We start from the raw sequence: 17,015 nt of genomic DNA on the forward strand, positions 1-17,015 counted from the left end.
GCTTCAGATGATCTGGCCTCCACAAACCCCAGACCTCAACCAAATTGAGTTGGTTTGGGATGAGTCGGCTGCTTTTCCTTCACTCTGCGGTCCAACAAGTGCTCAGAACGTTCTGGGAACTCCTTCAAGACTGATGGAAAAGCATTTCAGGTTAAGAGAATGCCAGGAGTGTGCAAAGCTGTCAAGGAAAAGAGTGGATATTTGAATTCCCAAATAAAATATTTTGATTTAACACTTTTGGTTACTACATTCATCCCATGTGTCATTTTAAAGTTTGTCTTCACGATTATTCTACAATATAGAAAACATTCAAGGGTTTTTAACTGAGTAGGTTTTCTATTAACCTTAAATACTACAGCAGTCATTATACACTACTGGTCAAAGGTTTTAGGAGTGTTACTGTATTTATTTAGTGAAATCTCAAAGCTACCAACAGTTTGGCTGTCTTCTATAGCCTAAGACTGTCTACTGCACTTAAGCAATACTTTTTTAAAAATCAAGTAGACATTACATCAATTGAAAAGTCCAATGACCATCAGAAAATGTTATAGTTTACACCTAACAAGAAAATAAAAACTTCATACAATTGTAAACTCGGCCTTCACAGGCCCAGGAAATACACACGTAGAAAAATAATTATTAAACAGATTTAAATTTAACTATCTAGACCATTTATTAACAATACTTTACAATTCATGTTAGTTTCTTAGAAAAATAGGATTGGAACACAACTATGCCACACATAGGTACAAATATTTGAATTGCATGTGCAGTGAAGTTGGTTAGACTTAATTGTGAAAAAGTGAGAAACTAGAAGATAGTTCAGGTAGTCTATATAGTCCAAGTTAAAAAAGAAAAAGATATATGTATAAAATAAATGTTCAGGAAGCACTACAGGTCCTCTATGGGGGAGAATGTTAAGAGTTGCAAGAGGCTAAACGGCTCTTTTCTTGGTGGTGAAGGGCTCTCTAGAGTGTCCAGATCCAGAGAAAAGACTTTGTCTGTCGCGCCAACTGTGGCTGCAGTCTCCAGTGACATTGCCATCAGCCAGTCTCTGGCATCCAGGCTCCTCTCATCATGCTGTGGGGGAGACATTTCTTGTGCCCCCTGGTGTCGGTCCATGAACGAGGCCTCTCTGAAGGTCTGCTGGATCTTGTCCAGACGCCTGCTTGAGACCAGCAGGGCCGGCTCAGTCTCTGTGGGAAGGAGGGAGGGGATGTGGGGGAGGAGCAGCTCTTCCTCCTCTGTGTTGGATGTGTCACTGGAGCTCAGGAAGCTGCCGTCGTTGCCCGGCAGCTCGGGGAGAGTCTCCTGATCTATACTGAACTGCTCTGGGATCGCCTCTTGGTCGATTCTGAACTGGATCACGTCGCTACTGCTCAGGCTGTGGAGAGCCTCCGTGTTGGAGGAGTCCCAGGGCAGGGTAGACATGAGCGATGCCTGCTCGGGGGCTGCAGTACTGCAACCGGCATTGGTGGGATCCAGGCCTGTGCTCAGGGAGTGCACGTCAGGGCTGAGGGAGGTCTCCTGTACCTCGCAGAGGGCCGTGAGGTGCCTGAAGATGCCGTCGCCGTCAAACTTATCAGACAGACGGGCCTTCTGAGCCTCTCCTTCCTCCACTGCCCTTCGCCAGGAAGTCCTCACATCTAGAACTAATTTTTAAAAAAATCATTACTCCTCTGCCCAACAAAAAGCAAAACTGGTTAAAGAGCATTCTGCCTTTCAAAGTACATAATCAAATAAGGTCCAATACACACTCAAACTCTCTGGGGTACGTGGAATCTGCTTCCTGGTGGAGAAAGGGTCTGTGCCAAGATTGCACAGTAAATCACCCAGCGCAAGTCCTTGTAAACTTCCATTGCCAGGGCTGGTGGTCACAGCCTCTGCAAACTAATATATACACAGGCTTAGTAAGGCAATTGAAAATATACTCCAGGCATGTTAAGCAGCATGGTACATAAGACTACCTTCTTCGGTGACTCAAATCAGTCACGTCTATGCAGATAACGGTTGTCTGCTCCGTATCTGTCCGTTGCGATTTCACTCAACTCGCCCCGGTCATCAGAGAGCAGGTATGCTATAGGGATGGCTAGTGACGGACAGAGCACAGCTCAGTACTGCCCAGGTATCTGCCTTCCAACAACTACCAAAATAATGACTAGAAGGGTCAGCCCTCATTCTGCATTGTGGTTCTGGTGAGGAAATGTATGGAAACTGTACCTGATTTGCCAAGTTGTCAAACTCAGAGTCCAGGATCTGAGCCTCTCTCTTCACCGCAGACATCTTTGGAGATGCACAAGGAGTCTTCCTTACACTGGCCTATAAGGAAAGATTGCCACAGGAGATTAAACATGAATTAAGGACATTTGTGTGCAGGAGTAAAATGGGCCAAAATACTTTAAAAATTAAAAGCAATATTAAAACATTGAAATACGCTAAAACAATGAGCCTTTAAAAAAAAAGTAAATCGTTTTTTTTTTTTTTACCTTCCGACTGAGTGTGAACCACAGGTGATTGGTGGCATCTTAATTGGGGAGAATAGGCTCGTGGTAATAACTGGAGCGGAATCAGTGGAATGATAAATACATCAAACACCTGGTTAAGGTGTTTTATGCCATTCCATTTGATTTGTTCCGGGCCATTATTATGAGCCGTCCTCCACTCCGCAGCATCCACTGGTCTGAACTGAACATGGAATAGGACACTTGGTGCACATCACATACCTGCAGGGGGCTTGGTAAGGGAGCTTTGACAGGGACAGCCAGAGGAGTTTCACAAAGTGCATGGAGGGGAGTCAGTGGGGAAGAGACCACACTAGGAAGACGAGACGCAACCCTCTCAACGGCTGGAGGGCAAAGGCTGTTCAAAAAGAGACTTTATAAAGACTTTTGTGGATCAAATGAAGTTCATGGTAAAAATAATTATAATAAAGAACAAGACAGGATAATTGTTGTCTGCTCCGTATCTGTCCGTTGCGATTTCACTCAACTCGCCCCGGTCATCAGAGAGCAGGTATGCTATAGGGATAGCTAGTGACGGACAGAGCACAGCTCAGAACTGCCCAGGTATCTGCCTCCCATCAACACCACAATACAGAGGAATCGGACTACTAGTTGCCCATTAGCAATGAAAACCAGGCAGACTGAGTATTAATATACCGTTTGAGGGCAGAATCCATTGGAATGGAGTCAGTCTCCGCAAGCTTCTCCTCAGAAAATTCTAAGTTAAAAAGAAAAAAAAAGTAACGATTGTTAAAATATGCAGTTAAACAATAAAGCAACCTAGAAGTGGAAATATTTTGTTTCCCTCTACTCACTGGGTAGCGTCGCCGGATACTGGGAGAAAACACTGGATTTAAAACTGGCTTCTGTGGCCGGCTCAAAGGACAGAGGAGCCATGGGGCACAGAAAGTCAAGGGCCTGAAGGGAGAGAGAGAGAGAGAGAGAGAGAGATTAGAGGGGGCGTGGCTCTGTTGCATCCCGCAATGTGTGTGATGTTTGGTGTGGCGTTCGTGAGTTTTTAATTTGTTCCCTCTGCTTGTAAACCATCTGTCAACAATGGCTTTACAGTGGTGGGGTGTTGGACTTTCTTGTTGATTGCTACTAACAGACTAAATTATGAAAACGCTGGTGGCAGCAAAATCTAATACAGCAGAGTTAGTACTACAGTGCAACTCAAACGCGATGGATATCCCAATGGCCAATCTCTGATTGTCTGCGAGTGGATTACAAACGTGGAAAACAGGGTTCAGACAAATACTTTTATTGTTTTTATGTACCCACCACCTTGCTGATCAATGCCCAGTCGCTGAGGGGAAAGCGGATGAGGTGTCAGCGAATCTACACTTCCAACACAAATACCGGAAGGCCTGTTTGCTGGCGTTTACTGAGACTTGGCTGGATGACAGAGTCCCGAACAGGGAAGTAGAGCCGGCCAGCTTCACAATGGTCAGAGCGGACCGTGATCTGACCGTCACAGGGAAACCTCACGACGGAGTGTCTGCCTGCTTGTTAGGGACCAGTGGTGTAAATTAATCCGGGTAAGATCTCAGTACCCCTGACATTGAACTGTTTTCCGTGTCACTGCGACCCACAGTTCCCCCAATTGTTTGTGACTGGTGTGTACTTACAACCAAAAGCTAATACAGCAAAAGCATCAGAAATAATTTATAATCTGTCGTCACAGAAAGCAGAATCAATCTCCCCGACGCACCCACATTTTAGGGGATTTTAACAAGTCCTGTGCATGTACCACCAGTATGAAATGTCACACTAGGAAAAATAAAGACTCTTGATTTGGGCTATGGGACAATACCAAATGCTTTCTCTGCCACCACCAGACTTCCCCTGGGGACATCAGACCACAATGTTGTCTACCTCCGGCCAACCCTGGAGAGGGAGAAACCCAGTTAAAATTGTCACAGAAATGAAAAGACAACAGTATCACTGGTCTCCAAGATGGTGTTTTGTTTCGACTGGGAGGTATTGGAGGACAGCAACTCTGATCTTGATGAGCGCTCAGATGTCGTTTCAGACTATGTAAACTTGTGTTGAGTCAGTTGTGCCTACTAAAACCTGTAAAAGCGTCCCAAACAATAGGCCTTGGGTATCAACAACAAACAAAAAAAATCACTACTTAATAGGAAGGCAGTTTATGAGCGTAATAGACAGGCTTTAAGAGATGTACAACGTGAGATCAAAAGTGATACTGGAGGACATGGAGGCATTCAAGCAAAGGGGTGGAGAAGACCCTCTCCTCAGAAAACTCAAGGGTGGCCTGGCAAGGGATTAACGCCATGGCTTGTGCCCCCTACATCGGCAAGGGGAAAACCAATGCTGACCTTGGGAGACATGAGGGCCAGAACCTGGCCAATGAACTGAATGTATTCTTCTCAAGATTTGAATCTGACGACCTCGTGTCGGAGGTAAAACAAACGGAAGCGTCATTATAAATATGTTTGAGAGGGTTGTTGTTCAACAGGCAGATGTTTTTGAAGTAGTTCAGGAAATGTAACAAAAGCCCAGACAAAATAAGTGGACGCTGAACATCTGGCTGGTGTTTTTACAGACATTTTTTTACAGACATTCTCCAAACCTCGCTCAACCAGCAACATGTGCCAGTATTGCAGAGAAACGTCTAATCCCGCTGTGCTGAATGACTACTGTCCTGTGGCCTCGACATCCTTAGTAATCAAATGCTTTGAGAAAATTGTGAAAAGTAATTCTAAGCTCCACCCAGAAGTTCCTCGACCCGTTTCAGTTTGCCTATCAGCCCAGCAAAGGAGTTGATGCCATTCTTACTCTTCTCAACATCGTGTCAAATCCCATGTCAGGGTTCTGTTGGCTGACTTTTTTTCTGCCTTCAACACAATCAACCAGAGACTTCTCTTTAGGTCACAGCGGGTCAAAGTAGGTCCCCAGGTGTCAGACACACGCCACAAACACAGGCTCTCCTCAGGGATGAGTTTTGACCCCACTCCTGTACACTAATAGTTGTACTAGTTCCCATCCTGACAGACACTTCCTTGATCAGCCTGTTGCATGATGAGAAACACCATGGTCCGGTCCTAAATGAGTTGGTAGAGTGAGGAATCACACTTGGTCCTCAATAAAAACAAGACCAAAGAGATGTAGACTTCAGGAAGCATACACACAACACCTACCACTGCAACATCTATCAGAGGTCAGAACATAAGAGACTGTAGCGGAATACAAATATCTGGGTGTCCTCTTGGACAATAAGCTACAGTGGATTTAATGTACAGACTTGAGTTACAAAAAGAGTCAGACTGTACTTTCTCAAAAATCTGGGATATTTTAAGGTTGACTGTACTAGTCTGACTTTCAAATCTTTTGAGAGTTTTTACTTTTTGTATTGTTTGTTGGTTTGGCATGCCACTGTCATGCCACTGTCAGCCAGAGAAATATGCAGAGAAGGATTATCACCACAGCAAGTAAGGTACATGGAGTCAAACAGACAGGCCTGGATGAGATCTTTTAGGTCAGGGCCCTCCGTAAGGCTGACAAAATAATTTTAGACTCAAGCAACCCCCTGTACCCGGACTTTGAACTACTCACCTCTGGGCGCAGGTATATAGGGTACCACCCGGCATGAAAAACAGAACTAGACAGTTAGTGCCAAGTGTGATAAAATCTCCTAAATAGCTCGGGCCAATGTTCCTATCGACCCAGTAAGGCCAGCAGCTTAGTCTCTTTTTATTAGTATGTAACTGTTATGAAAGTTGTAAATTAAATTTTTTTGTATTTAATGCCACTTTAAAACATGCACATGACACTGCAACAAAACAGCTCCAAGGGGGCAATAAAGTCAGTAAAGTTAAAGATAACTGTCGCCATAGTAGAATAGCAGGAGGGTAAGGGCTACTGGTTATATATGGACAGAGCCTCCATTTAATACATCCAGGTCACAAACCCTAAGAGGCACTTACAGGATCCTCGTTGAGAAACAAGGTCAGCGGCGTGCGTTTCAGACAGTCTGCCCACTTCTGGTCCCACTCAGTCTCCAACTTCCTGATGACGCTCTTTACCTCTGGGATTTCCTCCTTTGAAATCCTCTTCCTGGGCAAAGAGAGAGACAGTGGGATGCAGTGATACCAAGGAGATAGGAGCAGCACCGTTTTAAAAGAGCTTTATTACTACAGTTCAAGATGGGTTTAAAAATGTTTTATCGCTGTAACGCACCTCATGAGTCGGAGGTCCTCCAGGGCACGGGCCATCTGCAGGTTTCTCTCTTGCAGGAGCAGGGGGTGGAGCTGAGCAATGGGGGTGTGTCCTGCCATCTTGACCCTCTCTTCCACCAGAAGGCCTAGGGCCTGGTGGAGCAGCTCCAGCATGCTGAGGAGGTTCAGCTGGTCTGCCTCGTACACACTGCCCACACTCGACTGACAAACACACAGCTTAGTGATAAACACGCAGACTAGAGCAGTACCCCCTTCAAGTTACACTTATTTTTTTCAATTATTATTATTTATGTTGTGTGAATTTTACCCCTTTTCTCCCCAAATTTCATGGTATCCAATTGTTGGTAGTTACTGTCTGGTCTCATCGCTTCAACTCCCGTACCCAGGGTCTCTGGTGGCACAGCTGGCGCTGCAGAACAGCGCCCTTAACCACTGCGCCACCCGGGAGGCCAAGTTCCACTTATTTTATGAATTTCCAGCACTAGCATACCAGATTCAAATTGGTCAACTAATCACTACTCGTTCATTTAATCAGTTGTGCTAGTTCTAGAACATGTGGGACATCGGAGTACTCAAGGAGAGATACGGTTAACATTGCACTGAAATATGGATCAAGTTCCAAATGCACCGTCACCCACTAACCTAAAAAGGCAACGATATCATATTTTGTGCTTCTCACCAGGTGGGATAACTGCTCTATCCGCTCCAGCAGAACCCGGGGGATTTTGAGGGCCAGGCCCGTCCCGTCCAGGGTGTACTGGTCCACACCTCCCCCGATCACACACTCCACCACGCGCCGCTCCTCCTCCAGGGTGGACAGCACTCCGTCGATGGATGACCACAGGGAGCGCACCTGGGGTTTGTTCATTCAGAGGTGTAAGGGTCAGAACATTGCAGATAGAAATGTAATGAATGTCAGTTTCCAGTGATGTTTGACGATCTAGACAGTTATGAAATGAAGGAAAAACCTTTTGAATCTTTTCAGCTTGAGGAGTTTCCTCTTTGTCAGCTTCATTCTTGTGATGCCTGTGCGGGGGAAATAAAGAATTTAACCAGCTGCCATTGTTTATTGGCACTTTGAGCAGTGTTTTATGCCAAAAGGTAACTGAAAACAGAGCAACGACAACAAAAAATAATTGAAGGATAGATGGAATATCTCTTACATACTTGAGCAAATCATTATACTTTGCATCTTCAGCCCTCAAATCCCTCAGAGACTTCACTTGAGATCTACAAGAGAAGGACACAGACGTATTAGGACAAAACTAGGCACATTAAAAAATAACCAACAGTGCTGTGTTTACACAGGCAGCCCAAATCTGATGTTTTTGCATCAGCTTTGTTTCAGAGCTAATCTGATTGGGCAGAATATAAATTAGGGGAAATAATTAGCTGTCTGTGAATACACAGCCCAGTTGACCAACAAAAGCAAGACATTCAGAGTATATAAACTCAACCTCTGTGACCATGTTTTATAGTAAGGCTTGATTGCCTGCTCATTATTTGCACCTGTGCTAATTAGTCAGAATCACATGATACCTACCCAATGAAAGGATCTATTTTTTTTATCCAACTGAAATTGTCAACAAAAATGTGATACTTTTCTAGGCATTGAAAAATATCTATCTGAAACATATCCAATGCTTGTGGTTTGTACAGTTGCCTGTGACTTACTGGGCCTGCCTCTCATACTCATGCAAGATCCGATCCTGCTCTACAGCTCCCCTCAGGAATCTGGTCTTGACCAGCTGAAACCGCTTCAGTGCCATTTGCACAGAAGAGGCAGGGGCTGCTGCCGCCTCTGGGACCCACGTGCCATCTAATAACACACATTGAAAAGCAACTAGACAGACGCTTGCAAATCACAGGCAGAAGAAAATCGATGGCGTATGCCTTTTAGCCCACACCTTAGTCATACATAGGCCTTCCCAAAGATTATCTATTTGACAAGATAGTAGAGTTACTGCTCTCACAATAGTAATACATGTCCTCAAAGATGGAAGGCAGGCGAGATCAGGTGGTAGCATTCTAGCCAATGAGAGAGGGCAGATACGCGTGTGAACAACAGGCACAAATCAGACAGTAAAGTTGCTGAAATGCCATGTGGATCCACTTATCAGTGCATTCTTAAAAATCTCATTACGAAACTTATATTAATTTCATTAAAAAGTTCACAAATTCCACACTCATTGACCTCCATACAATTATTCCTCACTTCGTGGTCTTATTTTCATGTACAGATTTTGGGCGGAGTCAACCTTCCCACATCGCCTTCCCCTCTCTGGCCTTCCTACCTGTTGAAAATGTCTGCATCTCCTGAAACTCAACATAATTGGCCAGATGGAGCATCAGGTTGACGAACTTGGGACCACCAGGCGAGAGGAACAGTGACGCCACCACTTTGGGAATTGTGCTGCCCTGCTCATCCTGAAAGCACAGATCAAGTTCAAATGCTTTAGACCTGATTAACAGCCATACTTACAGACGGTATACATCTGCTACAACAAGTATGTCAAATCCTGTACATCTGAAATGAATGCCAAATCCTTACCATCAGATCTCGCAGCCAAGCACAGGTCACCTTACGGAATTCAGCATCTGCTTTGTGGTCCAACACTGGCCAGCAATGCCTGCATACAAGACCCAGCATATTATATGATTGCAGAACATTACAAAATTGTGAAGAAAAACAAGCTGAGAATGGGACCATCACCTGTATGTATCGTGGAAGCGGGTGGGGTTGAGTTTCTCTAACAGGAAATGGGTAACTATGTAGAACGCATCCTTGTTTGGTTTGTCAAACATATTTCTGTTGGTGAGAGACAAACTGGTGTCAAAACAGGCTTTTGACTGACCTGAGAGAATAGAGTCCGTCTTTCTATTAGTTTATTTTAAATGTCATGCCATTGCCAGCTTCTCACTGGATTGAAACAGGGTTGCACTACTGATGCTGTACTGTTAACTGCTACCACGACAATCAACACGTACGGGCCAAGAATGATGTGTTTGACATTGGCTTTGCTGGCCCCTGATGATACTGCGACTTCAGGTTGAAATCCAAGACCCAAAAGCGACCACCACAGATATTTGCCATTCGTTCTCTGAATGTTCGACATATTTCCAGCGAGCTGCAAACGTTAAGATCTAAAAACTAGCTGCTAGTTAGCAGGAGACTGAAAACGTTACAGATACGAGGAAAGCTAACGCGTTAGCTAGTTGGGCAGAAAGCAAACATGGCTAGTTAGTAATGCGCCTTACCGTCGTCGAAATTAAACAAAGGATGCAAATATAGTTAACGACATAAAAAATAAATGAACACCATAAATATGTAGTTTACTCGACATTACGCAGGCCAATTTTTACGAATGTCTTCCTCAAACCGCCAAATATTTTAAGAAAGAAAATAATTAGATCAGCCGGATGTTGGTGTGCATACTTCCTGTGTCGCGTATAATTATGTCCCCCTTCCGATCTCGGATCGATCTCTCGCTGCTAGTCGTTTATCAACAATTATATTTGAATTGTGATGTCTTATATTGAAATCACGACTGGTAAAAATTGAATTATTGAATTCCAATTAGACTAGTTCAACTGCTGGACTGGGAGATACATTTCACGTCTACCTAGATTTTTTTCATTTCTGACGGGGTGTGTCTTTGTCTTTCCAGTTATTGGTCTTTGTGAGTGATAGCTAAAATGGCTGAGCAGGGAGTTCTCCTGGACCAAGACCAGTTCTGCTGCTCTATCTGTCTGGATTTACTGAAGGAGCCGGTCACTATCAACTGTGGACACAGTTACTGTAGCAATTGTATTGAGGACTGCTGGGATAAGGATGATCCAAATGGCTCCTACAACTGTCCCCAGTGCAGACAGACTTTCTCGCCTAGGCCGGCTCTGATGAAGAATAGCTTGCTAGCCATGGTGGTTGGGAACATGAGGAAGATAGGACTCCAGCCTACTACTCCTGCTCTGTGCTTTGCTGGACCTGGAGATGTGGAATGTGATTTCTGCAATGGAAGAAAGCAGAAAGCTCTCAAGTCATGTCTGGTGTGTCTAGCCTCTTACTGTGAGACTCATCTCCAGCCTCATTATAATATAGCTCCATTGATGAAGCACAAGCTGATCAAAGCCACCACACAATTGCAGGACAATATCTGCTCTCATCATGACAAACTGCTGGAGATTTTCTGCCGGACCGACCAGCAGTGTATCTGTTATCTGTGTACCATGGATGAACATAAAGGCCATGATACAGTCTCAATCACAGCTGAAAAGATGGAGAAACAGGTGAGAATCAAGCTAATATTACAGTTATTGTGATTTAAAAAATCACATTTAGATGGGCATATGAGACAGATTTGCATTGTCACATCACATCAATACCATGTAGCTCAGTCAAGATCCCTCTTCATTAAGGTGGAAACTCTTTAGCCCCAAACAACTATAGGTCTATAGCAATCTGTTCAATAGCAAAAATCTGTGAGAAATTATTACATTCCAAAATATATCAGTACCTAGATAAATAAAATATTACCCTTTTCAATCTGGCTTTAGACCCAACCATTCTACTACAACTACAATATTACTGAAACTTACTACGATATACAAATTCTTCATCTGACCAAGATGGTGGCATCTTTATTTGATTTAGTTGATCATTCATTCAATGTTACTAGGAAAACTTAAAGATTGGTTTCACTAAAAGATAACTAAACTGGTTCCACGCCTATCTTAGCAATAGAAAACACTGTTTTCATAGAACACAAATCAGAACTCCTTTCACTCAGTAGAGGAGTACCTCAAGGCTTAGTATTGACCCACTTCTCTGCCCTATATTCATAAATATTTATTTAAAAAATATATTCTCAAATCCTAATATTGAGTAAATTACACTCATTGGAGTATCTGACACAGGCTTTGAAAAGCAACCGCGTTAGGCTACCAGTGCGGCAAGTGCTGCTGGTAAGCTTTCTTGACATGGACATACATTTTTGCCAACACACGTCCAAGCGAAAATGTGTTTGGAGTTACCTTTCTAGCTAATAGGCTGTATAGTTAGGTGTTCCTAATATATACAGGGAAGTTGATACATTGAAAAATAAATTGGTACCAATGCAGTTGTCTTCTAATTAGGAGTGACAGTTAATTTAGTGATTCATACATTGTGCAATGATGTGTCTTTTATAATGGCATCCAATAATTAATCAACAAATATTGTTAGAAATTACATTAAGGTAGGTCTTGGTTGTGTCTTGGTAGATGATGTCACCATAGTAACCCAGCTGCTGCTTCCTATCCTAGACTAAGGCCTTTCTAATGGATACAGTAAAACAATTCTAAGATCTGTATGGAATGCCAAGCTTGTAGTTAATAATATAAACAATATGCTTTCCAAAAGATAACTAAGAATCAATCCTCAAACCAAGATATTTCAACCAATCAACACTTCCAAAGCATTATTCAATTAGGTGCATCAATTTTGAAATTGCCAGCTGTGGAGTTTATAGAAATCAGGGCATTAAATTCACACAGTGAATTTAAGAAAGCCCTTTTTCTAAAATGTCAAGAACAAACTGTTTGTGTTTTTAACTATTAGAAACATCACCATGTGGAGATATTAGTAAATATGTATGTATATATTATCCTTAGTTTCATTAGTTGTATAGTAGTTGTAGCAGTAGTTTTTATTAGTTGTAGGGCTATTAGTAGTTGTCCAACTACATTTAGATTTTTTTGTACGTTTTGAATTATTATTTTATTATTGTCGGACAATAGTTTCCATATTATTCTTGTTTCTAAGTATTGTTTGTTAGATTTTTTTCTTCTTCATTTGGACACTCTTGAAAATGAGACGGTGCATCTCAAGAGATTTCATCCTGCAAAATGTCAAATAAATACCGTTTGTTTTTGTCCACAGAAGCAGATCGGGTTGAGTCAGCAGAGGGTCAAGCAGAGAGTCCAGGAGAGGGAGAAGGAGTTGAAGGAAGTGCAAAAGGCTGTGGAGTCTCTCAGTGTGAGTATTGATCTGAGTAGATCAACCATGTCATTTTTGTTGCAGTAGAGTTGCACAGATGATCAGATCCCACACTGCCTGGAGAAGTGTTTGATATCTCAGGAACCACATTGGTATGATATAGCAATCTTCTTAGACGCACAGTATAATTGCAACAAAGACAACCTGGAATCGCGACCCATTTCACTGCTTTTTAACCAGTCAGACAGTTAAAGGCCACTCCAATCCCACTGGGCTCCAAGTTAGAGAGATAGTAGATTTTTTTTAAAACATGAACCATTCTCTTGTCTTTGTCGGTCTCATAACAGCGCTCTGCACAGGCGGCAGTGGAGGAAAGTGAGAGGATCTTCACAGAATTGATTGACTCTGTTGAGCGAAGGCGCTCTGAGATGAAGGAGCTGATCGTAGCCCAGGAGTATACAGCTGTGAGTCAAGCTGAAGGCCTCATGGAGCGTTTGGAGCAGGAGATTGCTGAGCTGAAGATGAGAGGGGTTGAGCTGGAGAAGCTCGCACACACAGAGGATCACATCCATTTCCTGGAGGTAGCTACACTGAGGGACCATCCGTCTGTTATTGCAAAAGGAACTTGTTATTCTGGGGTGGGTTTACCAAAGCCTTTGTAGCTATTTAAAGTAGTAAGTATAATGTTGTTTCTCTAGCTCGCCGACTTAAACTAATGCCTCTCGTAGAAAAGCAAAGTGCTTCATTTGAGGAATTTATTCGTTCGCGATTGACTGTTTAATCATTTTCTGGTGGCTATGTGCTCTCTCTCGCTCTGCAGAGTTATCAGTCTCTTGCCAGTCCCAGTGTATTTTCAGATTTGCCCACCATCACTGTCCGTCCTCTTCCGCACTTTGAGGATGTGAGCGAGGCTGTGTCTAACCTGAGAGAGAAACTAGAGGGCGTCTTGAAGAGGGAATGGTGCAGAATTTCCACCAGAGGTAGGTTAGAAATGAGAGTTTCATCTGTATACTTTGACGGGATTTCAGTTCGTCTTTTACTGTGTGTGATTGTGTGTTTCAGTGAATCTAGTAGATGTTCTACACCCTCCAGAACCCAAGACCAGAGCCGACTTCTTACAATGTGAGTCCCTTTATCCAGAAATTTTCTAAAAGTCGTATCTCCAATGATACTCAACCACACTCCTATCATATTTGTATTTCTTCATTTCTCTTCCCTCAGATTCCTGTCGGCTCACCCTGGACCCACACACATTATACAGACAACTCTTTCTGTCTGAGCTAAACAGAAAGGTGAAACTGAAGCGCAAAGGCTACTCCTACCCCAGCCGTCCAGACAGATTCACTCAGTTGTGTCAGGTGCTGTGCAGGGAAGGTCTGTCTGGGCGCTGTTACTGGGAGGTGGAGTGGAGTGGGTGGAAGATTTATGCAGGCGTCTCATATAAAGACATCAGCCGATCAGGGCCTGTGGACGATTGTCAATTCGGACACAATGACAAGTCCTGGAGTTTAGAGTGCTGTAGTAATGGTTACTTTTTCCGACATAATAATGTCAAGACTGAAGTGGCACGCCCTCAGTCCTCCAGAGTAGGAGTGTATCTTGATCACCAGGCGGGCACTCTGTCCTTCTACAGTGTTTCGGACAAAATGACCCTCTTGCACAGAGTCCAGACTAAATTCAATCAGCCCCTCTATCCTGGGTTTTGGCTTCATTGTTTTAAGACCACTGCTGAGCTATGTGAGCTAGAGTAGAGGCCCCTGTCAGAGTGATGCTTTACCATCCCCTACTACTCCGAATTGTTTATCAGAGATAAGCATTTCCTTCTATGAATCTGAGGATTGACTTTCACAGATTGAACTCTCTAGTCTAGATAGAATTTGAGGTTATTTTCCCCCAAATCTTAGGCATAAAGTTCATCTAATGTAATGTTCTCGCTTAGGAATAAAGTGAATGTAATGTTCTCGCTTAGGAATAAAGTTAATCTAATGTTCTCGCTAGCCAGACAATCCATATCTCTGGTGAGATTTTACTTCTGAAGGCAGCATGTAGTAGGGCAGGAAGTACGTTGTTTTCAGAATGGTCTCTCAACTTGTCCTGGCTGTGTGTTACATATTCTATGTCAGAGATGTTGGCCATTTTTATGTAGTCTACTGTTTACACATTTTTTTTCTCCTGCATATCGTATTTCTTTTTGTCCTAGAACTCTCAAATACATCATGTTACAGGTCCCCTGCAGGTCCATATTGTATCAATTATCTTTCAATCAACTGAGCCTATATTTACAGTGTTCACTCAATATTGACCATGCTGAACCAAATGCAAACTGATAAATAAACAGCGTATTTGTTGAACTTCTGATTAGTGAACTACTTATTTAACATTCAGAGCCTTCTAATGCCCTAATGATAATCAGAGGATGTACTATCCTATCCAGGGTTCCATCTCAAGCAGCATGAACACTTTGTTTGGCATTACATTTAACCAAATGAGTTACACTCAACTGTTTTTGTAAAAATAAGATTAAAATAATACAATGGAAATTAATTGAATCAAACAGTATATATGGAGGGAATTGGAACACATGGTCATACAAGTTGATCCAGAGCATCCCAAACATGCTCAAATGGGTGACATGTCTGGTGAGTATGCAGGCCATGGAAGAACTGGGACATTTTCAGCTTCCAGGAATTGTGTATAGATCCTTGCGACATGGGGCCGTGCATTATTATGCTGAAGCAGATGAATGGTACGACAATGGGCCTCAGGATCTCGTCACGGTATGTCTGTACATTCAAATTGCCATCAATAAAATGCAATTGTGTTCATTGCCCATAGCTTATGCCTTCCCGTACCATAACCCCACCACCACCATGGGGCACTTTGTTCACAATGTTGACATTAGCAAACAGCTTGCCCATACGACGCCATACTGCGGTTGTGAGGTTGTTTGGACGTACTGCCAAATTCTCTAAAATGACGTTGGAGGTGGCTTATGGTAGAGAAATGAACATTCAATTATCTGGCAAAAGCTCTGGTGGACATTCCTGCAGTCAACATGCCACTTAATATGTTGTAGTAACGTCGTTGTGTGGTAGACGGGTTCCTCTGTCTGTTCTTTCCTAGAGTTCAACGTTCATACCATTCGCAACCAAAGCTCACACTGAGGTTGGCTTAGTTCTGTAGTTGACATGTTAGTCCTTTTAACGCAGAGGTGGCAGACCTCACGTACTTGGAACCGGAGGTTACATTTTGGTCAAGGCTTTATATAGTGAAGCGAGAAGGGTGTGTCTGAAAAGTTTTATAACCCATGTCTCTTCACAGGGGCGGGCCACTGATTGAGCAGAGCCCTAACCTCATGAAAACCCAAATCTCTGATTTGGAGCTAAAATTACATTTAATCTCTTCACCAGTAATTTTATATTCATATTCAAACATTTAAATTGAACAACAATTCCATGTGATTCCTATAACTACAATGTGCAGACTTTCCACTGTAGAGTTTATGTCATCCTATCATTGATGAGAATGTCTCAGATGACAACTGAACTGACATCATATTCATTAAGTACCACTGCATATGTTCAATTGGTCGGATTACCAGAATATAGTTCATTTCCCCCCACCTTCTGATGTTCCCAGAATCTCTATGTTAACCAAGGGATTTTCAAATGTCACATCAGTAGGGTAGAGAGAGGAAAAAGGGGGGAAGAGGTTTTTATGAGTGTCATAAACCTACCCCCAGGCCAACTTCATGACACCGGACAGGAACTTGCATGCAACCATGTCCCACTAAAAATATCCTAATACTGGATCAAATATCCTAGAACACTCTAATATTAAAAATCTAATTGTATTGGTCACATACATGTGTTTATCAGATGTTATTGCGGGTGTAGCTTGTGTTTCTAGCTCTGACAGTGCAGTAATATCTAAAAAGTAATATCTAATGATTTCACAACATATACCCAATACACACAAATCTAAGTAAAGGAATGGAATTAAGAATATATAAATATATGGACGAGCAGTGTCAGAGCGGCATAGACTAAGATACAGTAGAATACAATAGAATACAGTATATAAATATGAGATGAGTAATGCAAAATATGTAAACATTATTAAATTGACTAGTTTTCCATTTATTAAAGTCGCCAGTGATTTCAAGTCTATGTATATAGGCAGCAGCCTCTAATGTTCTAGTGATGGCTATTTAACAGTCTGATGGCCTTGAGATAGAAGCTGTTTTTCAGTCTCTCAGTCCCAGCTTTAATGCACCTGTACTGACCTCGCCTTCTGGATGATAGCGGGGTGAACAGCCAGTGGCTCGGGTGGTTGTTGTCC

At 42.7% G+C, this 17,015-nt stretch overlaps 2 protein-coding genes and 2 non-coding genes across 7 annotated transcripts; 1 reads left to right on the top strand and 3 right to left on the bottom strand.

The window, feature by feature from the left end:
- Positions 1 to 279: 279 nt before the first annotated feature.
- Positions 280 to 10,165, bottom strand: LOC124007726 (HAUS augmin-like complex subunit 6). The gene is made up of 16 exons (XM_046318449.1): positions 9,689 to 10,165; positions 9,414 to 9,509; positions 9,252 to 9,330; positions 8,995 to 9,127; positions 8,375 to 8,519; positions 7,868 to 7,930; positions 7,669 to 7,726; positions 7,380 to 7,553; positions 6,702 to 6,901; positions 6,449 to 6,578; positions 3,317 to 3,419; positions 3,159 to 3,219; positions 2,724 to 2,859; positions 2,221 to 2,319; positions 1,758 to 1,890; positions 280 to 1,652 (listed from the first exon to the last, which is right to left on the bottom strand). The coding sequence occupies exons 1-16, from the start codon at positions 9,814 to 9,816 to the stop codon at positions 892 to 894; spliced, it is 2,499 nt and encodes an 832-aa protein (XP_046174405.1). The 5' UTR covers positions 9,817 to 10,165; the 3' UTR covers positions 280 to 891.
- LOC124008977 lies at positions 2,009 to 2,139 on the bottom strand. The gene has a single exon (XR_006834208.1). It is a non-coding gene; the product is annotated as a small Cajal body-specific RNA 8 (non-coding RNA).
- On the bottom strand, positions 2,949 to 3,079 carry LOC124008976. Its single transcript, XR_006834207.1, has one exon. It is a non-coding gene; the product is annotated as a small Cajal body-specific RNA 8 (non-coding RNA).
- LOC124007727 (tripartite motif-containing protein 16-like) lies at positions 9,035 to 15,025 on the top strand. 4 transcript variants are annotated; one of them, XM_046318454.1, is made up of 7 exons: positions 9,035 to 9,207; positions 10,369 to 10,987; positions 12,618 to 12,713; positions 13,022 to 13,255; positions 13,495 to 13,654; positions 13,737 to 13,796; positions 13,896 to 15,025. In XM_046318454.1, exons 2-7 carry the CDS (start codon positions 10,397 to 10,399, stop codon positions 14,423 to 14,425), a joined length of 1,671 nt encoding a protein of 556 aa, XP_046174410.1. In that variant the 5' UTR covers positions 9,035 to 9,207; positions 10,369 to 10,396; the 3' UTR covers positions 14,426 to 15,025. The 4 variants fall into 4 exon arrangements, with proteins under 4 accessions (XP_046174410.1, XP_046174406.1, XP_046174408.1 ...); XM_046318450.1 differs by lacking the exon at positions 9,035 to 9,207 and adding an exon at positions 9,226 to 9,464; XM_046318452.1 differs by lacking the exon at positions 9,035 to 9,207 and adding an exon at positions 9,226 to 9,415.
- The last annotated feature ends 1,990 nt before the right edge of the window (positions 15,026 to 17,015 follow it).

The sequence above is a fragment of the Oncorhynchus gorbuscha genome, linkage group LG21 (assembly GCF_021184085.1).
Source record: "Oncorhynchus gorbuscha isolate QuinsamMale2020 ecotype Even-year linkage group LG21, OgorEven_v1.0, whole genome shotgun sequence".
Taxonomy (NCBI): domain Eukaryota; kingdom Metazoa; phylum Chordata; class Actinopteri; order Salmoniformes; family Salmonidae; genus Oncorhynchus; species Oncorhynchus gorbuscha.

Excerpts from the sequence above, each read along its gene's own strand:
- LOC124007726 (XM_046318449.1), bottom strand. The coding sequence starts at position 9,816 with ATGTCGAACATTCAGAGAACGAATGGCAAATATCTGTGGTGGTCGCTT. Across the intron at positions 9,331-9,413 it reads CGCTTCCACGATACATACAG|GCATTGCTGGCCAGTGTTGG; the intron begins GTGATGGTCCCA and ends TCTTGTATGCAG. Across the intron at positions 2,320-2,723 it reads CCTTACCAAGCCCCCTGCAG|GCCAGTGTAAGGAAGACTCC; the intron begins GTATGTGATGTG and ends CTTTCCTTATAG.
- LOC124007727 (XM_046318454.1), top strand. The coding sequence starts at position 10,397 with ATGGCTGAGCAGGGAGTTCTCCTGGACCAAGACCAGTTCTGCTGCTCT. Across the intron at positions 13,256-13,494 it reads ATCACATCCATTTCCTGGAG|AGTTATCAGTCTCTTGCCAG; the intron begins GTAGCTACACTG and ends CTCGCTCTGCAG. Across the intron at positions 13,655-13,736 it reads GTGCAGAATTTCCACCAGAG|TGAATCTAGTAGATGTTCTA; the intron begins GTAGGTTAGAAA and ends TGTGTGTTTCAG.